Source organism: Pangasianodon hypophthalmus, chromosome 18, assembly GCF_027358585.1.
Source record: "Pangasianodon hypophthalmus isolate fPanHyp1 chromosome 18, fPanHyp1.pri, whole genome shotgun sequence".
Taxonomy (NCBI): domain Eukaryota; kingdom Metazoa; phylum Chordata; class Actinopteri; order Siluriformes; family Pangasiidae; genus Pangasianodon; species Pangasianodon hypophthalmus.
In genome coordinates, this window is record NC_069727.1 from 13,477,356 (window position 1) to 13,500,474 (window position 23,119).

At 37.4% G+C, this 23,119-nt stretch overlaps 2 protein-coding genes across 5 annotated transcripts; one reads left to right on the forward strand and one right to left on the reverse strand.

The window, feature by feature from the left end:
• Nucleotides 1-4,800: 4,800 nt before the first annotated feature.
• srr (serine racemase) lies at nucleotides 4,801-15,078 on the reverse strand. Of its 4 annotated transcripts, none has more exons than XM_053241874.1 (12): nucleotides 14,847-15,078; nucleotides 12,334-12,630; nucleotides 12,196-12,233; nucleotides 11,328-11,404; nucleotides 11,091-11,244; nucleotides 10,369-10,954; nucleotides 7,878-8,059; nucleotides 7,528-7,709; nucleotides 7,312-7,442; nucleotides 7,068-7,216; nucleotides 6,869-6,958; nucleotides 4,801-5,993 (listed from the first exon to the last, which is right to left on the reverse strand). In XM_053241874.1, exons 4-12 carry the CDS (start codon nucleotides 11,343-11,345, stop codon nucleotides 5,752-5,754), a joined length of 1,734 nt encoding a protein of 577 aa, XP_053097849.1. In that variant the 5' UTR covers nucleotides 11,346-11,404; nucleotides 12,196-12,233; nucleotides 12,334-12,630; nucleotides 14,847-15,078; the 3' UTR covers nucleotides 4,801-5,751. The 4 variants fall into 4 exon arrangements, with proteins under 4 accessions (XP_053097849.1, XP_053097848.1, XP_053097847.1 ...); XM_053241873.1 differs by having other exon boundaries at nucleotides 12,334-12,649; XM_053241872.1 differs by having other exon boundaries at nucleotides 12,334-12,675.
• Nucleotides 15,079-15,295: 217 nt separating this feature from the next.
• On the forward strand, nucleotides 15,296-22,486 carry trmu (tRNA 5-methylaminomethyl-2-thiouridylate methyltransferase). The gene is made up of 11 exons (XM_026923458.3): nucleotides 15,296-15,504; nucleotides 16,873-17,038; nucleotides 17,360-17,466; nucleotides 17,558-17,680; nucleotides 17,810-17,982; nucleotides 18,121-18,174; nucleotides 18,262-18,328; nucleotides 19,635-19,735; nucleotides 19,836-19,980; nucleotides 20,921-21,003; nucleotides 21,479-22,486. The coding sequence occupies exons 1-11, from the start codon at nucleotides 15,423-15,425 to the stop codon at nucleotides 21,596-21,598; spliced, it is 1,221 nt and encodes a 406-aa protein (XP_026779259.3). The 5' UTR covers nucleotides 15,296-15,422; the 3' UTR covers nucleotides 21,599-22,486.
• Nucleotides 22,487-23,119: the final 633 nt, after the last annotated feature.

Consider the following 23,119-nt stretch of genomic DNA (forward strand, 5'->3'; position numbering starts at 1 on the left):
ATCATAATTCTTTCATCCAGGAAATCCTCCAGAGTTCTGGTTTCAGCTGTCAGTACAACGTCTTCATCCAGGAAGGTTATGCAAAATGAGCTTCTCTGACCTTTTTTTTTTTTTTTTTGTCAGAGCTCACAGAGCTTGTGGAGCTACACAAACACCCATTACACAGGTAGAGAACATTGTTAATTAAAAAGAGAGGATATATGCAATGCTAAAGAACACAGTGGACTTGAGGTCCATGGTGATTTTTTTAATGAGGTGATTTTTAATCACTCAACAAAATAGTCAACCTTTAATGTCTTTGTAAGTGACTGATCTTGTATAGTTGATTGTATACAGTTTCTACTGAAATGTCATTTTTCAGTTGGCAAACTTCCCAATAAGTTGGCCAGTCTTCACAAACAGACCCTGCTGGTATGGAATCTAGTACACAAACAAGGTTTCGCTGCTCAGATACTTAAATAAGGAAACAATAATGAAGTGATTTTTAATCACTCAACAAAATAGTCAACCTTTAATGTCTTTCCAAATGATTCTTGTAAACCAAGAAATTGGTTTCAGAATGTATTATTGTATAGTTAAGCCCTGGCAAAGTTTCAGCTGACAATTAACATGCAGGATGGCTCACTGGGTAGCCACACACACAGCCACCTCACAGCTCCAGGGTCTCGGGTTTAATGCTGTGGCATTTTTCATGTTCTCTTCGTGTTTGCATGGGTTTCCTTCAGGTACTGTCTCCAATAATCCTAGCAACACTGGGCACAAGGCAGGAGAATTCAACCCGAATGGGATGCCAGTCCATTGGAGGGCACCATTCACACACACGTTCACACCTAGGGGCAGTTTATCTTAGCCAATCCTGTATCTATGTATGTTTTTAGAAAGTGGGAGGAAATCAAATAACCCAGAGTAAACTCAATGAATCAAGAGGAGAACACGTGACACTCCACTTAGACACTAACTCAAGCTCAGGTTCAAACCCTGGATCTGTGTGGTGGCAGTGACGGCTGCGCTGCAGTGACGGCTGCTCTGTGTGTTGATGGCACTCGGGTGTCACAGAGGCCCGGCATCACAATGAATCCAGCAGCTCGTCCAGCTCTGTTTCGAACTGATTGCGGGGATCAGGTTTATTCACTTTTTTACTGATGAAACTGGACTTGTCTTTTTGTTTCATTCCCTCACTTGTGGATGTCACCTCCACTTCGTCTTTTTCTTCATCTCTCTTTCTTTGCCTCCTTCTGTCTTTTCTCCTCCACTTTTCTTTGTTTTATCTCAGCCTCTTTGTGCTTTCTTTCATCTACAAGTCTCTCTCTCTCCTTCTGCTCTTTCAACTGCCTCCCTTCTTTTCTTTTCCTCTTCCCCTATCTCCTCCATCCTCTCTGTCTCCTCCCTCTCCTTCTGGTCTTTATCACTCACTCTAGTGGCCATATTCTTTTCTTTACTGCTAACCTGGGCTCTCTGATCCTGTATCTCCTGTCTCTTCAGTGCCAACTTTTTTCCTCTTCCTTCTTTTTTAAAATTTTCTGTGCCTTTTTGGCAAAAAAGAGACATGGGTTAGCCTTATTTAAAGCAACGTTTTTAACGATAGCATCATTTATTAAGATAAAGAATACAGTCAAAAAGAAAGTACAACCCCTTCAATTCTATGGTTTTATTTATCAGGGCCTAAATAAAAATTGTGTGGTCCTCACCTACTTCTATAAACAACAAATAACCTCAAGTGAAAAAAAAAAACAGATTTCAACATGTAGTCATTTTTTCCAAAAAGTAAACCAACATTCAGAAACCAGGTGGAAAAAAATAAGTACACCCTATAATTCAGTAACATGTAGAACCACCTTTAGCAACAATAAGTTGAAATAAAGGTTTTTGGTAGGAGTTTATCAGTCTCTCACATAGTTTTGGAGACATTTTGACCCGTTCTTTACAACATTGCTTTAGTTCATTGATGATTGATGGCATTCACTTATGCACAGCTCTGTTAAGATCCCGCCACGGCATCTCATTGAGGTTGAGGTCTTTGACTTGCCCATTCCAACACCTTGATTTTTTTTTTCTTTTTTAGCCATTCAGATGTCGATTTGATGGTGTGTTTGGGATCATTGTCCTGTTGCACGACCCAGTTTCGGCCCAGCTTAAGCTGCTGGACAGATGGCCTCAAATTTGTCTCAAGAATATTCTGGTATAAAGTGGAGTTCGTTGTTGTCTCATTGACAGCAAGTTTCCCAGTTCTTGTGGCTGCAAAACAAGCTCAAATCATCACCCCGCTACCACCATGCTTGACAGTTGGTAGGAGTGGCTTGTGGTGATATGTTTGGTTTTCGCCAAACATGGCGCTGTGCCTGATGACCAAACATCTCCACCTTAGTCTCAGTTCACTTTAATTTTATTTGTATAGCTCTTTTAACAATGGCCTTTGCCACAAAGCAGCTTTACAGAAATATATAAATTCAGGATGTAAGTTTTAAACTTGTAAATTTATCCCAAATGAGCAAGCCAGAGGTGACAGTGGCAAGGAAAAACTCCCTGAGACGATATGGGGAAGAAACCTTGAGAGGAACTAGACTCAAAAGGGAACTCATCCTCATGTGGGTGACACGGATAGTGCAATTATAAATAATTCCCTTCTATAACTGTGTACTACATGGTCAAAAAGTGCAATTGTGTAAACAGGAAATTCATTATGGTTTTCAGTTGAAGTCTATTTTGTAGTCTCATCAGTCCAAAGGACTACCCGGTTTACCTGGTTTCTAATGTGAGTTTAATTTTTTGGAGAAAATGACTACATATTGAAATCCGATGTGTTTTGTGTTGTCACCTGAAGTTATAGAAGTGAGGTGAGGACTACACAATTGTTTTTTTTTGTTTTTTTTTTCATTTATTCTTAATAAATAAAAACATTGAAGAATTGAAGGAGAGTGTACTTTCTTTTCCCCATGACTATATATAATACATTATTAATTCACTGTTGTTAAGGAATCAAATGTATTAGATAGACGTCTAATAAATTGATAAGAACTTACCATTTATTTTCTTTTTTTGGAAGATACTGACAGTGATTAAGAAAAATTAATAAGAAAAAAATCATCTCTTTGGTCGCCTGTCAATCACGAAATAGTTCAATGGAAAACTTGACACTGGTTTATTGGATCTACGTCATCAGAGGGAAGACCATTGGCTGCAGGGTCGCAAGTCCTCCGTGTTAACGTCCACACACTGCGGTCGCATTTAGGACGCGGAGGTGTGTGTGTGTGTGTGTACGCTGTTGTTATTAGGCTAGCTGTCTACACCAGAAAGAAACCAGCCCCCTGTTTCACTAACTGATATGTTCATAATGAATTGCAAACGTTTTCATCATTGCAAACCTTCTGACAGGAAGTGTAGCTGCTTTATTAAAATGACTGCTGCAGTGGCGTCTCAACAGCCTGCAGGGGCTATTTTTGTTTGTTTTGTTGTTTGAAATGAAGTGAAATGTGGCGACCCATTCTCGGAATTTGTGCTCTGCATTTAACCCATCCAAGTTTTTGTTTTTAGGTTTGCAGTTCTCTAGCCTTTTCTGCTGCGGGGAGCGGGTGGGGGTTCAGTGCCCTGCTCAAGGGTCTCACCTCAGTCGTGGTATTGAGGGTGGGAGAGAGTGCTGGTCATTCACTCCCCCCACCTACAATCCCTGCTGGACCTGAGACTCAAACCCACAACCTTCAGGTTCACCTTCGGGTTGCAAGTCCGACTCTCTATCCATTCATCAATGCTAACCAGGTTTTGCTTACTATGCAAAAGAGACACACTGAATATACCAAATTCTCAAAATACGCGGTTATAGTTCACAGGAAAATATAGCGATTTTTTTTTCTGCTCAGGGAGTGTAGCTAATGTGCCAAGAGTGCAACTGAAAATATAAAATATATACTGTACAGTGGGGTCCAAATGTCTGAGACCACTTAAAAAAAATGGAAATAAACAAAGTTTTAGAATTTTGAAAATGTTTTAAGGTTTGTTTTTGGTTAGCCAGGAAAGTTTTTACGAAAATAGAATGTTGTTTTTAGGTTTGCAGTTCTCTAACGTTCCCCTAATGTTCCCTTAACATCATGCACACTGTAAGCTGTATAGATCATTCATCAAGCAAATAGATATGGTGCTGTCTCCTGTGTGAAATTGTCTTTTCCCTATAAACCCATTTGGGAAACAATACACTTCTACAGTACATAAATAAGAATGCACTAGGCTTTATTCAGCTTCAGTAACTGCTTTATCCTTGTCATGGTTGTGGTAGATCTGGAGTCTATACTGAGAACACTGGACACAAAGCAGGAATAGACCCTGAATGGGACACCAGTCTGTTGCAGGTAGCCACACACACACAAACACACTGAGTAGTCAGTGCCATCAAGGGATGTGTTTTGGGACACAGGGAGAACCCGCAAAATTCGAGAGCCCATGACAGAACCCCAAAGTTGGTGGGAACAACACTACCACAGTGCCCCTTGGCTTCGTTTATGTTAGTGTTATTTTAAAAGAGAAGGCATCTGAAATCATCTGTACCTCAGGAAAGCAGTGAAATATCAATACCTTGCAGGCTCATAAACAATAGTCAGCATAATATATTCACTTATGGTAGAGCCATAAAAAACTGTAAAAATATGGAAAAAAGTGAAAATGTACAAAAAAAACATTAGACTTTGATGTATATAATTTACCTTTATAAATTTACTGATGAATAGCACAGTGTCAGTTGGGTTGTTTCTTTATATGCTCATAGCATGAAGTCGTCATTCCAACAGAAAAGTATGTCAAAATCCTTAGAATATACAGAAAGCACAACAGGATGATTGCACATACAGGTCTGTATCGGATACACTCTCTTAGGAAATTGCAAGTTCAAATAGCAGCAATGCTATAGCTAGGGCTGTAGTCAAGACCACCGGTGTCAATTCCAAGACCAGGACTAGCTGAATTAGAGCCAAGATTAAGTCTTAAGGGGGTCAAGGCCAAGTTAAGATCGAGACCAAAAACCATCAAATCATCAAATCCTTTTTGAGGCCAAACATTTACTTCAACTAGTTGGCTTCATTCATGCACTCATTCTTGTGCAGATTAGGCTGTTTTTTCCTAGAAGAAGGAATTATTTCTTGTCAAACTTTATGAATATGAAAGGAAAGGACAACATGAACATTATTTTTACAAACTTTTGGTCAAGAACAAGACCATTGCCAAATTCTGAGACAAGTCCAAGTCCAACTGCCAATAAGTCAGGGACAAGTCCAAGTCAATACAGAAAAAGTCTCTTGACAAGACTCGAGTCCTACAGCCCTAGCTATAGCCATTCACAGCCAGGAGTGTAACAGCATAAGTGTTCCTGATCTCTAGGTGGGAAGGATGACCTTTCTTTCCTCCATGCTGGTGAAAGAGATACTACCTGGCAGTGAAAGTGGTATGTGTGTGGTTCTTAGGAAGGTCAAATGGTTACAGGAACATGACTATAGGAAAAGTGAGAGCTCAACCAGTTTACTTGCAGATATTCCAGGTGAGAATTAGTGGGGGAAAAAAAAAAAAAAAACATAAACTCAGAAATTTGGTATAACCACTTTGTTTATTTTATTATGCAACCAACTAATTTGATTTTAGTGTTTTCCATGTATGAAAAATAATGATGTTGATTTGGCTCTGTCAGGTAAGTCTTCATCCACTCCTCAAAAATCTTTAAAAGTCTCAACAGGTAATACATTAAGCTAATCAAAGACAGAGGTATTGTGTAAATCAGTCCGGGAAGCTGGTAAGCTCTTCTTTGCTGATGTTCCCTCCACTCAGGATTACCACAACGGTCCTGCCAGTAATGTCTGGTATTCTGTTGTTAACGAGGGCAGCAAAGGCAGCGGATCCTGAGGGTTCCACAACTAGACCGGCTTTGTAGAGAGCAGAAACGGCAGACTTGATTTCATCATCAGTCACCAACACTATCTCGTCCACATACTTCTGACACATCGAATATGGCAGGGCACCTAAAAAAAGGAACATAGAGAACACACACCATTTCTACAGTGTACAGTGATTAAATCTAGTGGTCTTTATTTTCTTTTTATTCCCCCCATGCCTGGGTGGGCTCATGGCTCAGTATAGATGCTATAGCTATAGTCAACTGCATATAAATATTTCAACGGACTGAGCTAAGCATTCGCAAACATACTGCAGCAAAAGTGATCAGAATTTGGGAAAATAAACTGGCTATAATTCACAGACTCAAGTTTTTAAATATGAACCTCAGTTGTGGCTTATTTATTCAGCTGCATTTATATCTACCCGGAGGCAGCTCATCGAGAAAGGAAAGAGTTGTCACAGACTTTCTGGGATTTTTTATTTTAGTTACCCTCTCTGGTCTGATTGGTGAAGTGACAATGTGGCTTGTTAAAAAAAAAAAAAAAAGTAAATGACAGAAATGGAAAAGAAGTATTTATTTTATTTACTTGATTTTTTTTTGTTTATTCAAATTCATGTATGTATCTTATCTGTTCAAAAAGCATGGCATTAGTCAAAATTGGTAATGTGAAGCACTGCTATGAAACAAAATATTACAACCTCAACCTGTCTTATTTATAGCCTTAAAATAATCACTAATGGTGAAGCATTAAAAGGCAACTGCTGTCACATTCTACCACTAGTTGCTTATGCAGACCTTTGTAAGCAGGAAATTTTATGTATTTAAATCTTCACAAATTTTAGTTGAATACCCCTGTGCTATAATAATTGTTTCTTAGCTATGCACAGGCTGGTAAAAGCGACTTTTATGAGGCTTGGTTATTCTGTAAAGCTTGAGTATGACCAATAATGTTTAATATGACAAGCTCCTAATTAATAGTTCCTGCAAAATAAATGATACCTGCAGATGGTGGTGCAAGACCAGAGGCGATGCTTTTGCTGTCCATGCCAACAGGTTTTTTCTCAATGAAGCTTTTGTACATGGTGCATGCTGTCAATAGTGAAAAACAAACGAACACACATGAGCAAATTAACCTCAAGAATCAATTTACATTCCCACCACAATCAACTTGTCCAATACACATTATTAATCACCTTACCTCCTTCTGGTTCCACTCCATAAATTCTTGTGTCCTCACAACCTGAAAGCTTAATCACTGCTGCTACTCCAGCCAGTAAACCCCCTCCACCGCAGCACACTACTACCACATCAGGATTAGGAAGCACCTCCAGGATCTCAAACCCCAGACTATACCGCATACAGAGTAGGAAAAGAGATGTGAAATACTACAAACTTCACTTAACTGCTTTAATAAAGTATGTTAAGATGATTGTGTTCTGTACCTGGCATGTCCTGCTATGAGATCCAGATCATTGTAGGAATGAAGTAAAGTCATTTTTTCCTTTTGAACACATCGATTGACAACTTCCATAAGACTCTGGGTTGGCACTCGTTCAACCTCGATGCCAAAACTCTGTTGATGACAATAAGGAATATTAATGGGATTTGCGTAAATCACATTTTGAAGCATTAGGCATTTCTGTTCAGTGTGGTCTCACTTGTATTAGCAGAGATCTGGAGATGGGAGCTGTTTCAGGCATCACCACTTTGCCTTTAGTTCCGTAGTGTTTAGAGGCATAGGCAAAGGACTTCCCATAATTCCCAGCAGACAATGTGACAAAATTACCCCCACTGGCTCTTCGGGCAAACTGATTTGCTACACCTCTAATCTTAAATGACCCTATTGGTGAAGAAACAGAATACATTTTAAACTTGAGCTGAATTTACATAAATATATGTTAGATTTAGTTACTTTGCTAATACTTTTGGACACACTTAAATCACCACCTAGGTTTAAACGTTAGTCATCTGATTTCTTGTACAGTAACATTCAAAAACACAAACTAACCCGTCCTCTGCATGTTCTCCAACTTCAGATAGGCGTTACAGGGCACATGGAGTGGCAGTGTGGTCTGGCTCCAGAGGATCATGGGTGTTTTGATCACTCCCAAAGGGCTGCTCATGACCGTCTGCCAAGCATCATTAAGCATCTTGAGTGTAATGCCTTCTGCTACCAGGTCCTCCATGTTGCTGAGGGATGGGAAGAATCTCAGTTAGAGGCCATATTTGCTTATTACATTAATTGCTCAGAGGCTGGTTTTAATAAGTGCGTATCTAATACCATCTATTGCTGTGATGCTGCCTTTATGGGTGTATTAAAAGAGCAAATTGGTCCAAAATGAAATTTACACAATTTTCTCCTTACCCCAAATGTAGCTGATCAAGTAACACTGTTTTGGTGTCAGAAAAATTGTGCATGTTTAAATTTGAGGTGAAACGAATCCTTGGATACAAATATTAATATATATTATAAGCAAATAATTTTGAACCAAAATGGCAAGATGTTCACAACCCATTGCATTCCAATCCAATTATATCCTTTGCTATGTAGCTTGCAATACACACAAAATGCCCACTACACCAAAAATATCTTACATAATTTTAGATTAGTAAACCTGATTAACATTATCTTACCAATAATGTTTACTCAACACAAACTCCTAACAGAAACAGTGTATTTAACCCTTACTCATAGGCAAAAAAGGATTTGGTCAAAGAAAATATCTTGAGTAAAAATGTTTACCATCCTTTAATCATTTATGTTCACACTGTTTTCATCTCATACAATATATTCACAATTTCCATCATTTTCCATTTCATCCTATATACAGTAGTGTGTATACTGTATACACACATACACATTATATATGTGTATATATAATTATATATATATATATATATATATATATAAATAAATAAATATATATAATGTGTAAGTGTATGCACACACATACAGTTAGGTGCTAATGCCTATACATATACTCACAGTACTGTGCAAAGGTATAATGTGCCCTATATTTTTAATATAAATTCTGTCTTGTATGCCTATTTTATGCCAGCTATAGAAGTCAGTAGACTTAACATGAACTTTTAATAAAATTAAGAATTCAAAGGTACACAAAAATGTTTGTATTTCATGAAATAAATGGACCACAATACATAATAGATCATGTTAAAAACATCATCAAAGCTGCAGAGACCAAAGAACTGTAGCAAGTTCTCTGTAGCAAGAAGTCTGGAACAACCTACTGGCCAATTTCCTTAGAAAAACTATACAGTTGTTTTACTGTTTACTGCTCATTTTATTTTCATTTCATTATTTTTGAGGGTATCCTTGCTTTACAGCTTTTCTATCATTTTTCCTAAGGCTTTGCACAGTACTGTATTCACAGAAACTATTTAGATTCCACCACATTTTTATCTAAAATGGAATTAATTAAAAAAATTTTCACTCATCAAGCAATACCCCACAATGAGGTAGTAAATTTTGCTAATTGCACATGATTTGGTAAAATATATCGAGGTGCCAGTCCTTGTGATCAACACATCTAGCTCTAACTTTCCTGCATTTAACATTCGGGTCCCCTTTAAAGAACTGATTAACAGGGACTGGGTGTGTTAAATTAGCATTGGCACTAAACATTCCAGGGAGAGAAAAAATATGAGGAATAGGTCACAGGAATTGTTTGTAGACCTCCAAGATGGGATTGTATGAGGGCACACCTCAGGGAAAAGGGTACAGTAAGAGTGCAGCTTGGAAGGCCCTAAGTAACATAGTGGCTTCCATCATTCTTATATGAAAGAATTCAGGACCACCAACAGTTTTCCTTGAACTGTTTGCCAAACTGAGCACACCAGAAAGAAGTTGGCTTTAGTCAACCAGATGACCAAGAACCTAAAGGTCACTTTGACATAACACTAGAGTGGATTGGAGAACCTGTGAGAAGGAGAACCATCTCTGCCGCACCTCACCAATCAGGCCTTTATGGTAGAGTGGCCAGATGGAAAACATTCAGTAACTGTTTCAGTAAAATGAAATATACCTCTCAGGCCATGACAATCAAGATTCTATAGTCAGATGAAACCATGATTGACATCTTTGGCCTGAATGCCAGGCATCTGGAGCAAACCAAGCACCATTCATCACCTGGCCAATTCCTACATATGGTGTAGAACAGTGGTAGTGGCCACATCATGCTATGGGGATGTTTTTCAGCAGCAGGGCTTGACAGACTTGTCAGGGTCAAGAGAAAAATATGAATACATGAATTTATCTTCAGTAACAGCTTGCACAGGGCTTCTGTGGATCCAGAGCCTATCCCAGGAATACTAGGTGCTGTATAAATGTGATATTTATGTTTTTCATTTTTAATAAGCTTGCACAACTTTGTCATTATGGAGTATTTCTTGCTGCTTGGTGACCGAATCAATCTATTTTTGAATAAAACTGTAAATATTTTCTGAATATTTATAAAGTCCAGAAAATGGAGAACACTAACCCAGAGGCAATGTGTGTATGGCTTAGTCCATTCGTTTGCAGCAAGTCTGGATTAGCCGACATGTGTCGTCTTTGAATGTGTACTTTGATGTTTTTCTTGTTCAGAATTAAATTGCAGAAGCAACACGTGATTCGTTTGGGCCTTGATGTCAGTACTTTGAGACTACCAGCACAGATATTGTGGGTTGGGTTCACAGACATAAGAATATCCTGGCTGTCAGAGGGTGTAACTGTGGCAGTCAAAGAAGCAGGTGAAGATGGAGGACTGGGTGACTTGACTTTAATGTCAAGGAGATTCGGGCTACCCGTGGCACTGTCTTCACTGCACTGACGTTCTGAGCCATTAATGGCACTGCATATAGGGACTGAGGTGTTGATTGGTGGGGCAGAGTGACTAGACAATGCTGTTGAAGTGCTGGGGACCAGTGAAGAACTACAAGGTGTGTGCACCTGCACGTTTATGGATAACCCGCACTTGTGTATATGTTCGGTGAAGTAATTTCGTGAGATTATAGTCCTCTTGCAGCAGCAGCAATGGTAGTGGCTGCTTTTACTGCATCCTAGGTTGCATTTGTAGATTTTTTTCTCTGTAAGAGAGAGACATGGTGTGGTTTTATGAGTGTACAAAATAACATGCACTAAAAAAAATCATCAGGGCTATCATCAAGGACAAACCTCTAACCACGGACTGTCATAAAATATGTAGCTCATTAATCACTTTACCTTGAAATTCAATAGCTGTTTTCTCATGGGTCTGTATGTGAGCCACAAGCGCAGCATACTCCCCCTTCCTGTTGCAGAACTGGCATTTATACTTGTCTGGGCCAATACAAATAGGTTTAGGCCGTTTCCCTTTTGGGCAAATAGTGACATGAAGCTGCAATAAAAAGCAAAATGTTCTGAAATTAGACAATCGCTAGATTAGCAAATATTGACATGAAACACAAACAAGTGTCTTACCTCGTTGGAGTGTGGCATTAGAGATGTAGATTATGGGTCTGATGTTGCACTCACAGTGTATTTAGTGGAGTCAAATGCTGGAGAGTACAAAAAACAGGGATTATAAATTAGTGAGATGCCAACAACAGGCACGGGGTGTAAAATGCAACATGTAATAATCACTGAACTGAAATGCATGTAGCTGCTTTTAATTGCAGGAGAGTAAAATTGATCTTAAATTTAGAATTGTACAGGTTTTTTTTTTTAAAAAAAACAAAACGCCTCAGCAGGCTCTCACACACATGAAAAAATCTACACTTCAATTTATTCGATTTCGCCTAAGACGACAAAAAACAAATATTTGTAGCATTAAGCAGAAGGTTGGCTACTTAAAGCTTCACACACCCCAAGTGACTAACCACTCATCACCTACTATATGCTCACTGGACACTGTATTTATTCTTAACTCTATTTAATCTCCCTTTTTCCAGGGTTGTTTCAGAATGTAAATTGTCAGGTCACCTGATCTGGATTTCATCTATTGTCTCTATCAAAGTATCTTGTTAACTCACAAATCCTGCTTTCTGGAATGAACCATAGCATTACAAGGAATTTTTTCATTATTTCAGCAAGAAAAATAACTCTTTAGATGATTTTTTAAATTTAGGAGTGCATACTGATTTTCAGACAGAGTACACACCTGCACCTAAAAAAATGAGTGGAGCTTAAATTTAAACCTGACCAAACTTAAAAACAACCAGAAAGCAGATGCTGGGCAATTTTTCCCAAAATAAACTCAGTTAAGTGACTAAGGTACATGATTCACATTTTTATCTGGTTTTAAAAAGAGTGTACACCTATAAGTTATCAAGTTAGCCAGCCAGCTTACCTCAGCTCAACTTCTCTTCTCTTCTCTTTCTCTTGAGGCTGAAAGAGCAAGAAAGCATCTCTGGAATCCGTTTTGTGTGAAGGATAAAACTGCGAAATGGCATCTTTTGTCGTATGTACCCCAATCTCTCCTACGTACCTTCTGTAGGACACCTGACCTTCACACCCATATGTGCTTGTTGCTGAACATCCCATTCCAACCTCCACTATTCTGGCATGGCTTTCAACTAGATTTTGGAGCGTGGCTGTGGGGATTTGTGTCCATTCAGCCACAAGAGCATTAGTGCAGTCAGGCAATGATGCTGGATGAGGAGACCTGGGGTTGACATTTCAATTCATCCCAAAGGTGTTCAGTGAGGTTGTGGTTGTGCAGTTCTTCCACATCATCATCAGCAAACCATGTCTTTATGGAGCTCGCATTGTGCACAGGGGCATGCTGGAACAGGTTTGGGCCTCTTAGTTCCAGTGAAGGAAAATTGTACTGTTACAGCATGCAAAGAAATTCTATTTGAATTAAAGAAATTCTATTCAATTGTGTGCTTCCAACATATGGGTGTGATGGTCAGGTGTCCACATACTTATACTCATATACTTATACTCACTTTATGGCCATATGTGTGTGTACTTTGTATCTTTGTCAATGTGTATAAACACTCCTGAGCAAGAAAAATGGGCCAAGCCCAAAATGGCAAAATATTAATATTTTATTAATTTTAAAAACAAATCATTGGTCAGGAAATGAGCAAGAATGAAACAAATACTGTAGATCTCTCCCTGCTCTATCAATCCTGGTTCCATTTATGGGCTTGTTATCAGGCCCTGGATAAGCTGCATCAGGTGTGGCAGATAACCAAATAATGACTAATCTTAAAGAAAAAAAAAAAAAAACATCCCAGAAGATATTTTTGTAAATTTTATTTTTGAAAATTCTGTACACCCAGATATGTGTTAGTTTGAATTTAACATGAAAGATTTTAATCATTATCATGATTTTACCTTTGCATATAAGAAGACAATAGAAGTGACTTTCCCTGTTTCTAGCTTTTCCCCCAAACAGCTCACTGAGCTAAAGTAAACAAGTAAATGGTGGCACAGGAGCTCTCAGGAGTGCATTTGTTTAATTCTTGCTAATTTTCTGACCAATGATTTGTTATTTAGACCATTAAAGCTTAATGTTGGCCCCTTTTTTTTTGCACAGGAGTGTGTGTATTTTATAACAAAGTTACTGACAAAGTACCCAATAGTTGCTTTGGCCACACTTAAACTTGAAATGTAGTTGCTGTAATTCCTACACTGTTCACCTGATTTAGATGTAAATGGCATATTGACATATAATGTAAATGACATTTGACATATTCCTTTAAATTTCAATTCCAATACACTGTGGTAGACAGTTACAATAAACAATCACTTTGGCAATGTCCAAATTATTGGCCTGACTATATATTCATTTTATTCCATTACTATTTTTGAATGACATGTTTATGGCCACAGAAATGCCAGTTGTTTTTTTTTTGCCCTTTTGTTTTCTGGAAAGTGTGGTTCACTATAGCTCAATCAGTACCACACTGTCTGTAGACCTCTTGCTCTAAAAAAAAACATTGCTCTGAAAAACTCATTGTCACCAGGGTCCACAAAAATAATTTCACAGAAACTGGTTCACATAAGTGCGTCAACACAGTGCAAGCCAATGACACGGTTGCACAATTACTCACATCCACATTCACCATATTCACAATTTCGGCTTCCTCGGGTAAACGACTGTCATACTGGGAAGCTTAGCCAAATAAGAAACTTCTAGCTAATGTTAAATATTGGGTTTCATTGAATCTGGTGTATTTATTATGTATTTGTATTGTTTAACTGTCCTATTAAGTGTTCAAAAGCACCTCTAGCAGCTTGTATTCCTGTAGTCATGCTCCCCCTGGCCTCTTTCTGCATTTAGTGCCACTAGACATCCAGGCGTAATCACTAGTGGGTCAACAAAACTAGCTATTAACTGTGTGCTGTCATTTTTGTTTTTGCTCAACATGTACAGGTTCAGTTAAAAACCCACTGAAGCAGTAGACTAATGGCAGCACGTGCAAAATGCATCTTTGTTAATCCACATAGATGTCTATGCAGAGTTCACATGCACATTAATAAACATTACTTCCTGTAATGATGATGCATGTTTATTATAATCTGATTATCCAAAGTATACATTTGCATGTGTAATCTCATGGCATGATCAAAATAAGAGATAAGATAAGAGACTGTTCTTGTATTCTGCTTTGAGCTTTGAGATCAGTTCTCAATCACTTTTTCTCCAAATTCTTTTAGTGTATTATTTATCTGATAATTAAATCCTTCTTTCTTGTCGCCCTGCCTGAGTACCTTTAGCAGAGTGATCTCAAGACCAGAGCAAATGCAATGCGATGCAATGCAATGCACAAGCTGGATCTGATAAATAGTTACTTAGCTATAATATGATGTCCCAGCGCGCGACACTACTGGATCAGAGTTAGATCCTTTAATATGGAAAGTTCGAGTTCAACTCTTTATAAACGCCATATAAAACCATACCTTAACTTTCATCTATAGCTTGTCAAAATGACTCGTGTTAAAAAAAATGCATTACTGGTGAATTAACTAAACATGTACACTACTCACCTTTGCTAGACTATTGGCTACAGGAGCGCAGGAGCGCCGCAGATTGTCTTCCCCGGGTTTGTGGTTCTGTGTGGGCGTTCCGGGCAGAAAACTCCTTCCGCGTGTGATATATACAGTATTAATCACACAATGATGTCGTTTTAAAACCCTACTAATTTACCTAGCTATGTTTACACACGGATTACATTATAGCTTGTTTATATCAGCTAGCTATTTGACAAGAAACTGCCCAGCCAGGTCCGTGAATATTAATAAACGGGAGAAAAACAATGATGACCTGAAACACGATCCGGTTGTAAAGGATTTAAATGTACAGAGTACTACGAGTAAGATGTCACTGGTTATTATTGACTTTGGCTATCATATTTATATTATTTTATAATGTATTAGATTTGGCTATCATATTTATTTTATTTTATAATGTACTAAAAACAAAGAACTCTTTCAGTTTCCTATCGGACAATGTTTTGTGTAGGACCACAAACATGGCGGCGCACTGTATGCGAACATGACACCTTCGATACATTTCATATTGTGCAGAAATAAAACGAATCATCAGGTATTGGTGTAGATGTCATGGCTGTAGTGAGACATGTCGTGTGTGCCATGTCTGGAGGGGTGGACAGCTCTGTCGCTGCTCTTTTACTCAAACGAAGAGGTGAGAATTTCATCCAGAGGCATAAGCAGGATCTGATTCTGATGCTTAGAGAGCAGGTTCCCAACCCTGGTCCTGAAGTACCCCCTGTCATGCACAGTTAGTGTTTTCTCTGCTCTAACACACCCGCTCCAACTCATTGAGGACTGTTAAATAGCTGAGTAATTGAATCAGGAGTAGGGAAATCACTAAAATGTTGAGGACATGGGCTACTCCAGGACCAGGGCTGGGAACCTGTGACTTAGACAATATGTGGCAAGTATATGTTGAAATAGAAAAAAAAAATCATAATGAATTTGATAACATTTTGACAATACACAATGCCATTAATAATTTTTTTGTCCTGAGAATATTCTGTGCATAATAGTGCTATACTAAATGATTTTGAGAAATTAGATAATAGAAGATATAATTTGTTTTGTCTTTATATCAATAACCATTTATAAAACAGATTGCAGAATTCCAGAAACAAGCTCTCTAAAAAAACAACAACAACAAAATGTTTCAGTGAGTGTTGTGAGTATCCTGACTTACACTCCTGGGCAAAAAATGGATCAAGCCCAAAATGGCAAACATTAAGCTTTTAATGGTCTTTACAACAAATCATTTGTCAGAAAATGAGCAAGAATTAAACAAATGCATTCCTGAGAGCTCCTGTGCCACCATTTGCTCATTTACTTTTGCTGCAGTGAACTGTTCGGGGGAAAAACTAGAAACAGGGAAATTCAGTTGCATAGTCTTCTTGTAAGCAAAGGTAAAATCATGTTAATGATTAAAATGTTTGATGTAAAATTCAAACTAACACATGTCTGGGTGTACAAAATTTTCCAAAAATATCTTCTGGGATATTTTTTTCTTAAAAGATTAGTCATTATTAGGTTATCTGCCACACCTGATGCAGCCCATCAAGGGCCACAAGGCTTAAACATTTAAAGAAATTAAAAGGAAAAGCTCCCATACTAACTTCCTTTATCTGTCTGTTTAATTCTTGCTAATTTCCTGACCAATGATTTGTTGTTAAGATCATTAAAAGCTTAATATTTTGCCATTTTGGGCTTGGTGTATTTATTATTATTTTTTTTTAACCAAGGACTGTATCTTAAGTAAGTGTTTCTGTTTATTTTTGATAAATTATTGGTCAGTCGTTATCCTTATCAGATCAAGACCTTACCAATTGCTTTTTATGGCTTTTTATATTGTATAGAATACTAAAGTACTATAAGTAGGTGTATATTCTCAATATAGCATCATGTCAAATCTTTCTGTTGTAGAAGCATTTGAGACATATTCATAAAAGCATATGTTGTTGTAATTACTCACAGTCACTGCATATGTTCAATTGTGCTGATGTGCTAAATCTTTTGACTTTAGGTTACCAGGTTACAGGAGTTTTCATGAAGAACTGGGACTCTCTGGATGAGAGGGGCGTGTGCACCTCGGAGAGAGACTGTGAAGATGCCTATAAAGTGTGCCGAATGCTGGATATGCCCTTCCATCAGGTCTCCTATGTCAAAGAGTACTGGAATGAAGTGTTTAGGTATGGTACTTCATTGGTATTTTTGACGGCTGAACTCAAGTGCTGTCCACAGTTTGGTTATTTGTGAGCCACTCTGAAACACATTTATTCAACATTGCATTCAGTTAGTATTATTGTTTTTTTTTAGTTATTTAATTCTGTTTTTATTTAGTTACTTTAATTAATTCTCCTTTTACTCTTTAAGTCTGTTTTTTAATCAAATTCATTTAATTCATTCTCTTTTTACCCTTGTCTCTTCATGAATAAAATTATCATGGTCCAATGATTCAATATTTCTGTTCTTTAACAAGCTGTCTGTCTTCTTTTTTTTCTTCCTTGAAGTAATCTTCTTGGGGAGTACCAGAAAGGCAGGACACCAAATCCAGACATAATATGTAACAAACATATCAAATTCAAGCACTTCTATCAGTACGCAGTCAATGTTTTAGGTGAGGCTGCATGCTCAAATACTTTGTGTCATTGTGTTTAGTGGTGATGTTGATGTTTAGTGATGAAGAACCTATTCTGCTTGCTATGCAGGTGCTGATGCCATGGCAACCGGTCACTATGCAAGAACATCTCAGGAAGACGAGGAGGTTTTCCAGCAGACACACAAACCAGCTCCAGAGTTTACTTTCAGAGATCGTTTTGAGATCAGAAATTGTGAGTCTCTGTGCGATGTATGCAGTAATGCTATCACATTATGTCATAATGTCACATACGCCATCTCTTTGGAAAACAGCATGGGTAGAGTGTAATCCTGTGAGTTTGTAAGGATCTCCTATTTTCTAGCTGTGAGGCTGTACCAAGGTGCTGATCGCCTTAAAGACCAAACCTTCTTCCTCAGCCAAATCTCACAGGATGCCCTGCGGCGGACCATCTTTCCACTGGCTGGACTCACTAAAGAATTTGTAAAGAAAATAGCAGCCGAGGCAAGGTTCCAACATGTACTGAAGAAGAAAGAGGTAATACAGCATGCGTACTGTAATATTTCGATCCTTTAGACATTTTGCATTTGATTTCTGACATGAACATGAACATGCATGCACAGTTTGCAGTGTGACCTGAATCACCAAACAGAACGTGCTTACTGTCTCTTATAGAGCATGGGAATCTGCTTCATTGGAGAGCGACATTTTGAGGATTTTATCCTCCAGGTATGTTTTTTATACACTGTAGAGGAATACAGTACTACTTATTTCATGAAAGCTGAGGCTGACCGAATGTGCTTTTTCCTGTGACAGTATTTAGAGCCTAAACCTGGACATTTTGTCTCCATTGAAGATGGGAAGATAATGGGAAAGCATAAAGGTACTTATCGGACTTTACGAAATAAATAAATAATAAATAAAAAGATGTACTTTTTCCCTGTTAAATTTGACTCTGTTCTTCCACCACATATTCTCTGTGACTATATAGCAAATATAGTGCATTAGGTAGGGTGTCAGTTCTGTTATACCCGAAGCAGCGCACAAGAAGCATTCATATTGTTTTTAAAATGAAAATCTTTAATTAATATAATGTAATAATTCATAATAATGTATTTAAAATGGTATGCATTTTAAATGCATTATTATGCATATGAAATGTTAGTATTTACGTTGATTATTTATTTGCAGTGTCTGGCCCATGAGCCCACAGTATTTGGCCCTACATCTAATTGATGATCCCTGCTTTAAATGTTCTACTGAAAACATATGTGTAAAAGTGTTAATATTTTGTACAGCCATCAAAACAGTGCAGTGCACTAGAGGTCACTAATTACAGTTGCGTATGTGAATGTGTTTTTTACATTGATTAATAAGGTTTGTGCTCATGCCCCTCTGTATTTTCACTGAAAATTAAAGTATTGGCACACTTGGCTGTGTTTTTGGTGCAAGGGTACCCATTACGTGAAAGTTTTCTTCTCTTTATTTTCACTTTAAAATCAAAAATAAAATTAAAACTTTAAAATATTATCATATTAATACACTGCCATTAAAACAATGTATCTGATGCTTAATGGTTCTCTCCGTAAGAGAGAAATGCACCAGTGCCACACACACATTTTCACATCAAATGAGACATGCCTGGTTTCGTTTCAAAACTGTTTAGTTTAGTTTTGATTAAATTGATTAAAAGCAGGATACGGATAGCCTTGGGTTTGTTGCTGAGCTGTGCCAAGCCGAGAGTTCAGTGGAAAATCCCGAATTATGTTGCCACGTCTCCCTTTTTTTCCTAACAGCGCTCATATTTACAGGTTAATAGCAAACAGTAGCATTTTCTGTTCACATGTGTATGTTTTTCACGGTACTCTAAACACGTGACCTGAATAATTAAGTAAAAGTATACACGTCACATATATGTGGTTGTACAGTTCAGTAGGTCTTGATGACAGGGCAGTGACTCTGAAGGGCAGAGCAGATTCTATATCATTATAATGTAACTAGAAAATGTGTCAGAAGATGGGAAGGTCCATAGAAATACCACCTATTGATCCTGGATTTAAAGAGACATTATAAATATGTTATTGATGTAAGTTTGTGGAACTGCAATATCGGCTAATCTACTATATATACCAGATTCTCACTGATGCTGTTTGTCCAGTGCTTGATGTTACTGTACATTTTCCCCACAGGTTGGTTCACGTTTACTTTAGGACAAAGAGCCCGGATAGGAGGGCAAAAAGATCCTTGGTTTGTGGTGGATAAAGACATCACGACTGGTGAAATATTTATTGTGAGTTATACACCATTTATTGCTCATGGGACCTTTTTGTTATCAAAAGCTAAAAATGATTTTTCATGTAATTGAGCCAAAGCTCATTCCACTTTTTCAGGGTCCTACTACCAACCATCCTGCACTGTTACGAGACACACTACAGACAGATCGCTTCCACTGGATAAGTGGAGAGCCTCCTGCTGAACTGGTGCACACACAGATGATGGAGTGTCACTTCAGGTTCATCCACCAGATGCCTTTAAGTAAGTTATAATATGCAAAAAAAATAAAACATGTTGTGGTGTGCTGTTAAATAAAGGGAAAAAAAATCAAAGGCAGGGTGATGTCATGTGGCACAATGTGGAGAGGAGTTACTGTTACCGCCCTAAAGTAGCTTATTTTTCAGTAACTGCATGTTCCTATGTATTTTTTTCCCTCATATACCACAGCAATTTTACAAGTTTTCCTTTATTACTGAACGCCACTTCATACGTTTTATTATAGTCACAATGTGATGTGTATACTTTTACTTGGTTTGTTATCTTTTACTTATGACAGCTTTAAACAGTTGTTCCCTCACAGATCTCTCTTTTTTTCTCTCTTTAAAGTTAATAAGACAAAAAAACTGTAGCCTGTCATGTTATAGAGAAACTGCCAAAGTCCAAACCTCTCTGTTCTGTGCCAAACTTAAAGTTTAATTCTGACTGTTAGAAAGCACTAACACCAAATAAACACCTCCTCACACAAAACTTCACCAAATCAATGATTATACAGTTTTTAAATGGAGCTTCTGCCATACAAGTCCCTGTAAATGAGTAAAAACGATAATGTGTTTAATATAAACCTGTGATTTGCCTTGCTAGAACTACTGCCAAATTAAACATCAATAAACCTCTGACCAATCAGATTCATGAATTCAGTTGGTCTAAATAATAATAATTTAGTAATACATGCCATACGTTTTTCATTTATTCATTAGCAGATGTTTTTATTCAGAGCAACTTACAATTCATGTAGGATCCAGTTCAAGATTAGAGCTAGATTAGAGTTAAACATAACCTTCATAATCACGTGGCCTAGCACAGTAGTGAGTAGTGTATTTTAATGAGTGATTGCAAAGAACAAATAAATTTTATCATTTTAAACACAATATTCTGATTCATTGTTAATCCCGCTTTAATGCTGTGTTTGTGTGTTTCTCAGCTCCCTGCTGTGTGACTCTGAATCTGGATGGATCGGTCTGGATAATGACAAAGCAGCCACTGAGAGCACTGACCCCTGGACAGGTAAATGAAATTACTGAAATGTACTGTATGTATTTTACATTATTGAATTACAGGCCAGGTTTGTGCGTTGCATAGAAGTTGACCATCTTTGCCGTTGATGTCTATCAAACCTGATTTTAATTTTACAAGGTTGGCGGGTATTATTAAGACCTGATTGTAGTAAAAAGTAATTTTGGACAAAAACGTTAATAAATAGTTTGTTGCTGAATGTTACCCCGGTTATTCCTTCATTACAGGCTATTTAATAGCTGAGTCTGATCTTTTAGTACAAAGGAGTTTCTTTGTGCTATTTTAAGGCAGTTTTCCAAATCCCTTTTTTTGTCCCCAAAGATAGTATGCTAGGAGTAGCATTTTTATTATTAATTCATTACTACAATAATTATTATAATATTATTATATAATATATATATAATGATCTGAACCATGCTACACTGTAATATTCACTCAGCGATCAGTATGTGCATGTCTCTTGCAGTTTGCCGTGTTGTATAAGGGAGATGAGTGTCTAGGCAGTGGGAAGATTATTCGACTGGGCCCCAGTGAGCACACACTCCAGAGAGGCCACAGTCAGCAGCCACCAGAGCCAGCCGGCTGAAATGAGCCACGTCAAGCCAGCACATGGACACACATACATCTACATACACACTACCTCTCAGTGCATTCTCACCCACGTCTGAAGAGGAGCACAAATAAGTGGACTTTTGAAATGTTTGTGGACAAATTCAGTATTTTATACTTACTGCAAAAAAACCCTGCAAAGACTCTATAATGCTTAATAATTTTAAAATACCCTGGTCTGTTGATGGAATCTACCCAGAATGCTACATGCTGTATTATGCCATGTGTATTAAATTAATGTACATCTTATTCATATGCATAAGACATATGAATTTAATTTAAGTCATTAAAATTGCTACCATTCTACCTGTCATATGTATAAGGTTATTTAATTTAAAATCATTAAAATTACTACCATCCTACCTGTCATATGTATAAGACTATTTGAATTGAAATTCATTCAAATGGATTTTTGTACAAATACTATAATCTTATGTTTATTGAAACACTGTTATTCAGGGTTTTTTAGTATTTAAAGGCAAATTGCATTTAGAAAAGGATTTTTAGGAAAAAAAAACTACAGATTTATTCAGATCTTATAAACAGATTTTGAGTTTTCCCCATGAAAAACAGAACCTACACAGACCTTTGAGATGGAGCAAGGAGCGATGGTGTATGGGGTGAGAGAGTTTTCTCTCTTGGCCACTAGAGGGCGCGCTGAGCTTAATTGGCGCAGTGAATGGCCAGGTTGAGCTCGTAATCAGTAAACAGTTATTGTCAGGTTTAATCTTTCATATCATTTTCATTTCTAGTCCATTTTAGCTCCTTAGGTAATAAGTTCTGAAAGGACGGACTTCTTCATTTTAGTTGTACATAAAAATAAGTTTAATAAATTTCCCTTTAGTAAAATGTTCACCATGTTTTGATCAGAAAGTAGCAAAACAAAAATATTATTTTATTTACTTTTAATAGTAGTGATGGTTGTTTATCATTAACTGTCTATTACTTGTTTTATTTCTTTTTTATTTCTGTTTTATTTTAATTTTTGAGTTTGCATTTTCCCCATTCAGCAGTTTTACTTTTCATTTTAGTTTGCTGTAGTCTAAAAACCTTCTAGATGGATGGATGGATGGATGGATGGATGGATAGATAGATAGATATGATGCTTCAGAAATTTTATTTAGAAAATGAATTCAGTCTCAAGCTTTTTATTTTCATATTAATAGTGTAATTCCTTCTTAATATATTTCTTCATTGTCTTTTGAAAGGTCAGATGCCAGATTTAGATAAGCTTTTAATAAACTCTTTAAATCTAAACACACTTGGGGCTTCATGGCTATACTGGCACACTACATGAACAGAACACTTTTTAGTAAGAAACCAGGTTGTTTTCCAGTTTAAATTTGTTCCCTAAATTCAATGACTGGTCCTTTTATTCGTTCCTCACTGCACAGATTGGGTTTCATTCCCTTCTTCTTTCCTAAGCTTGCCTTCACTTCATCTTTTTTAGTTTTTACCTTCCACTGCTCTTCCTCTGACTGAACTGAACCTGCATTTT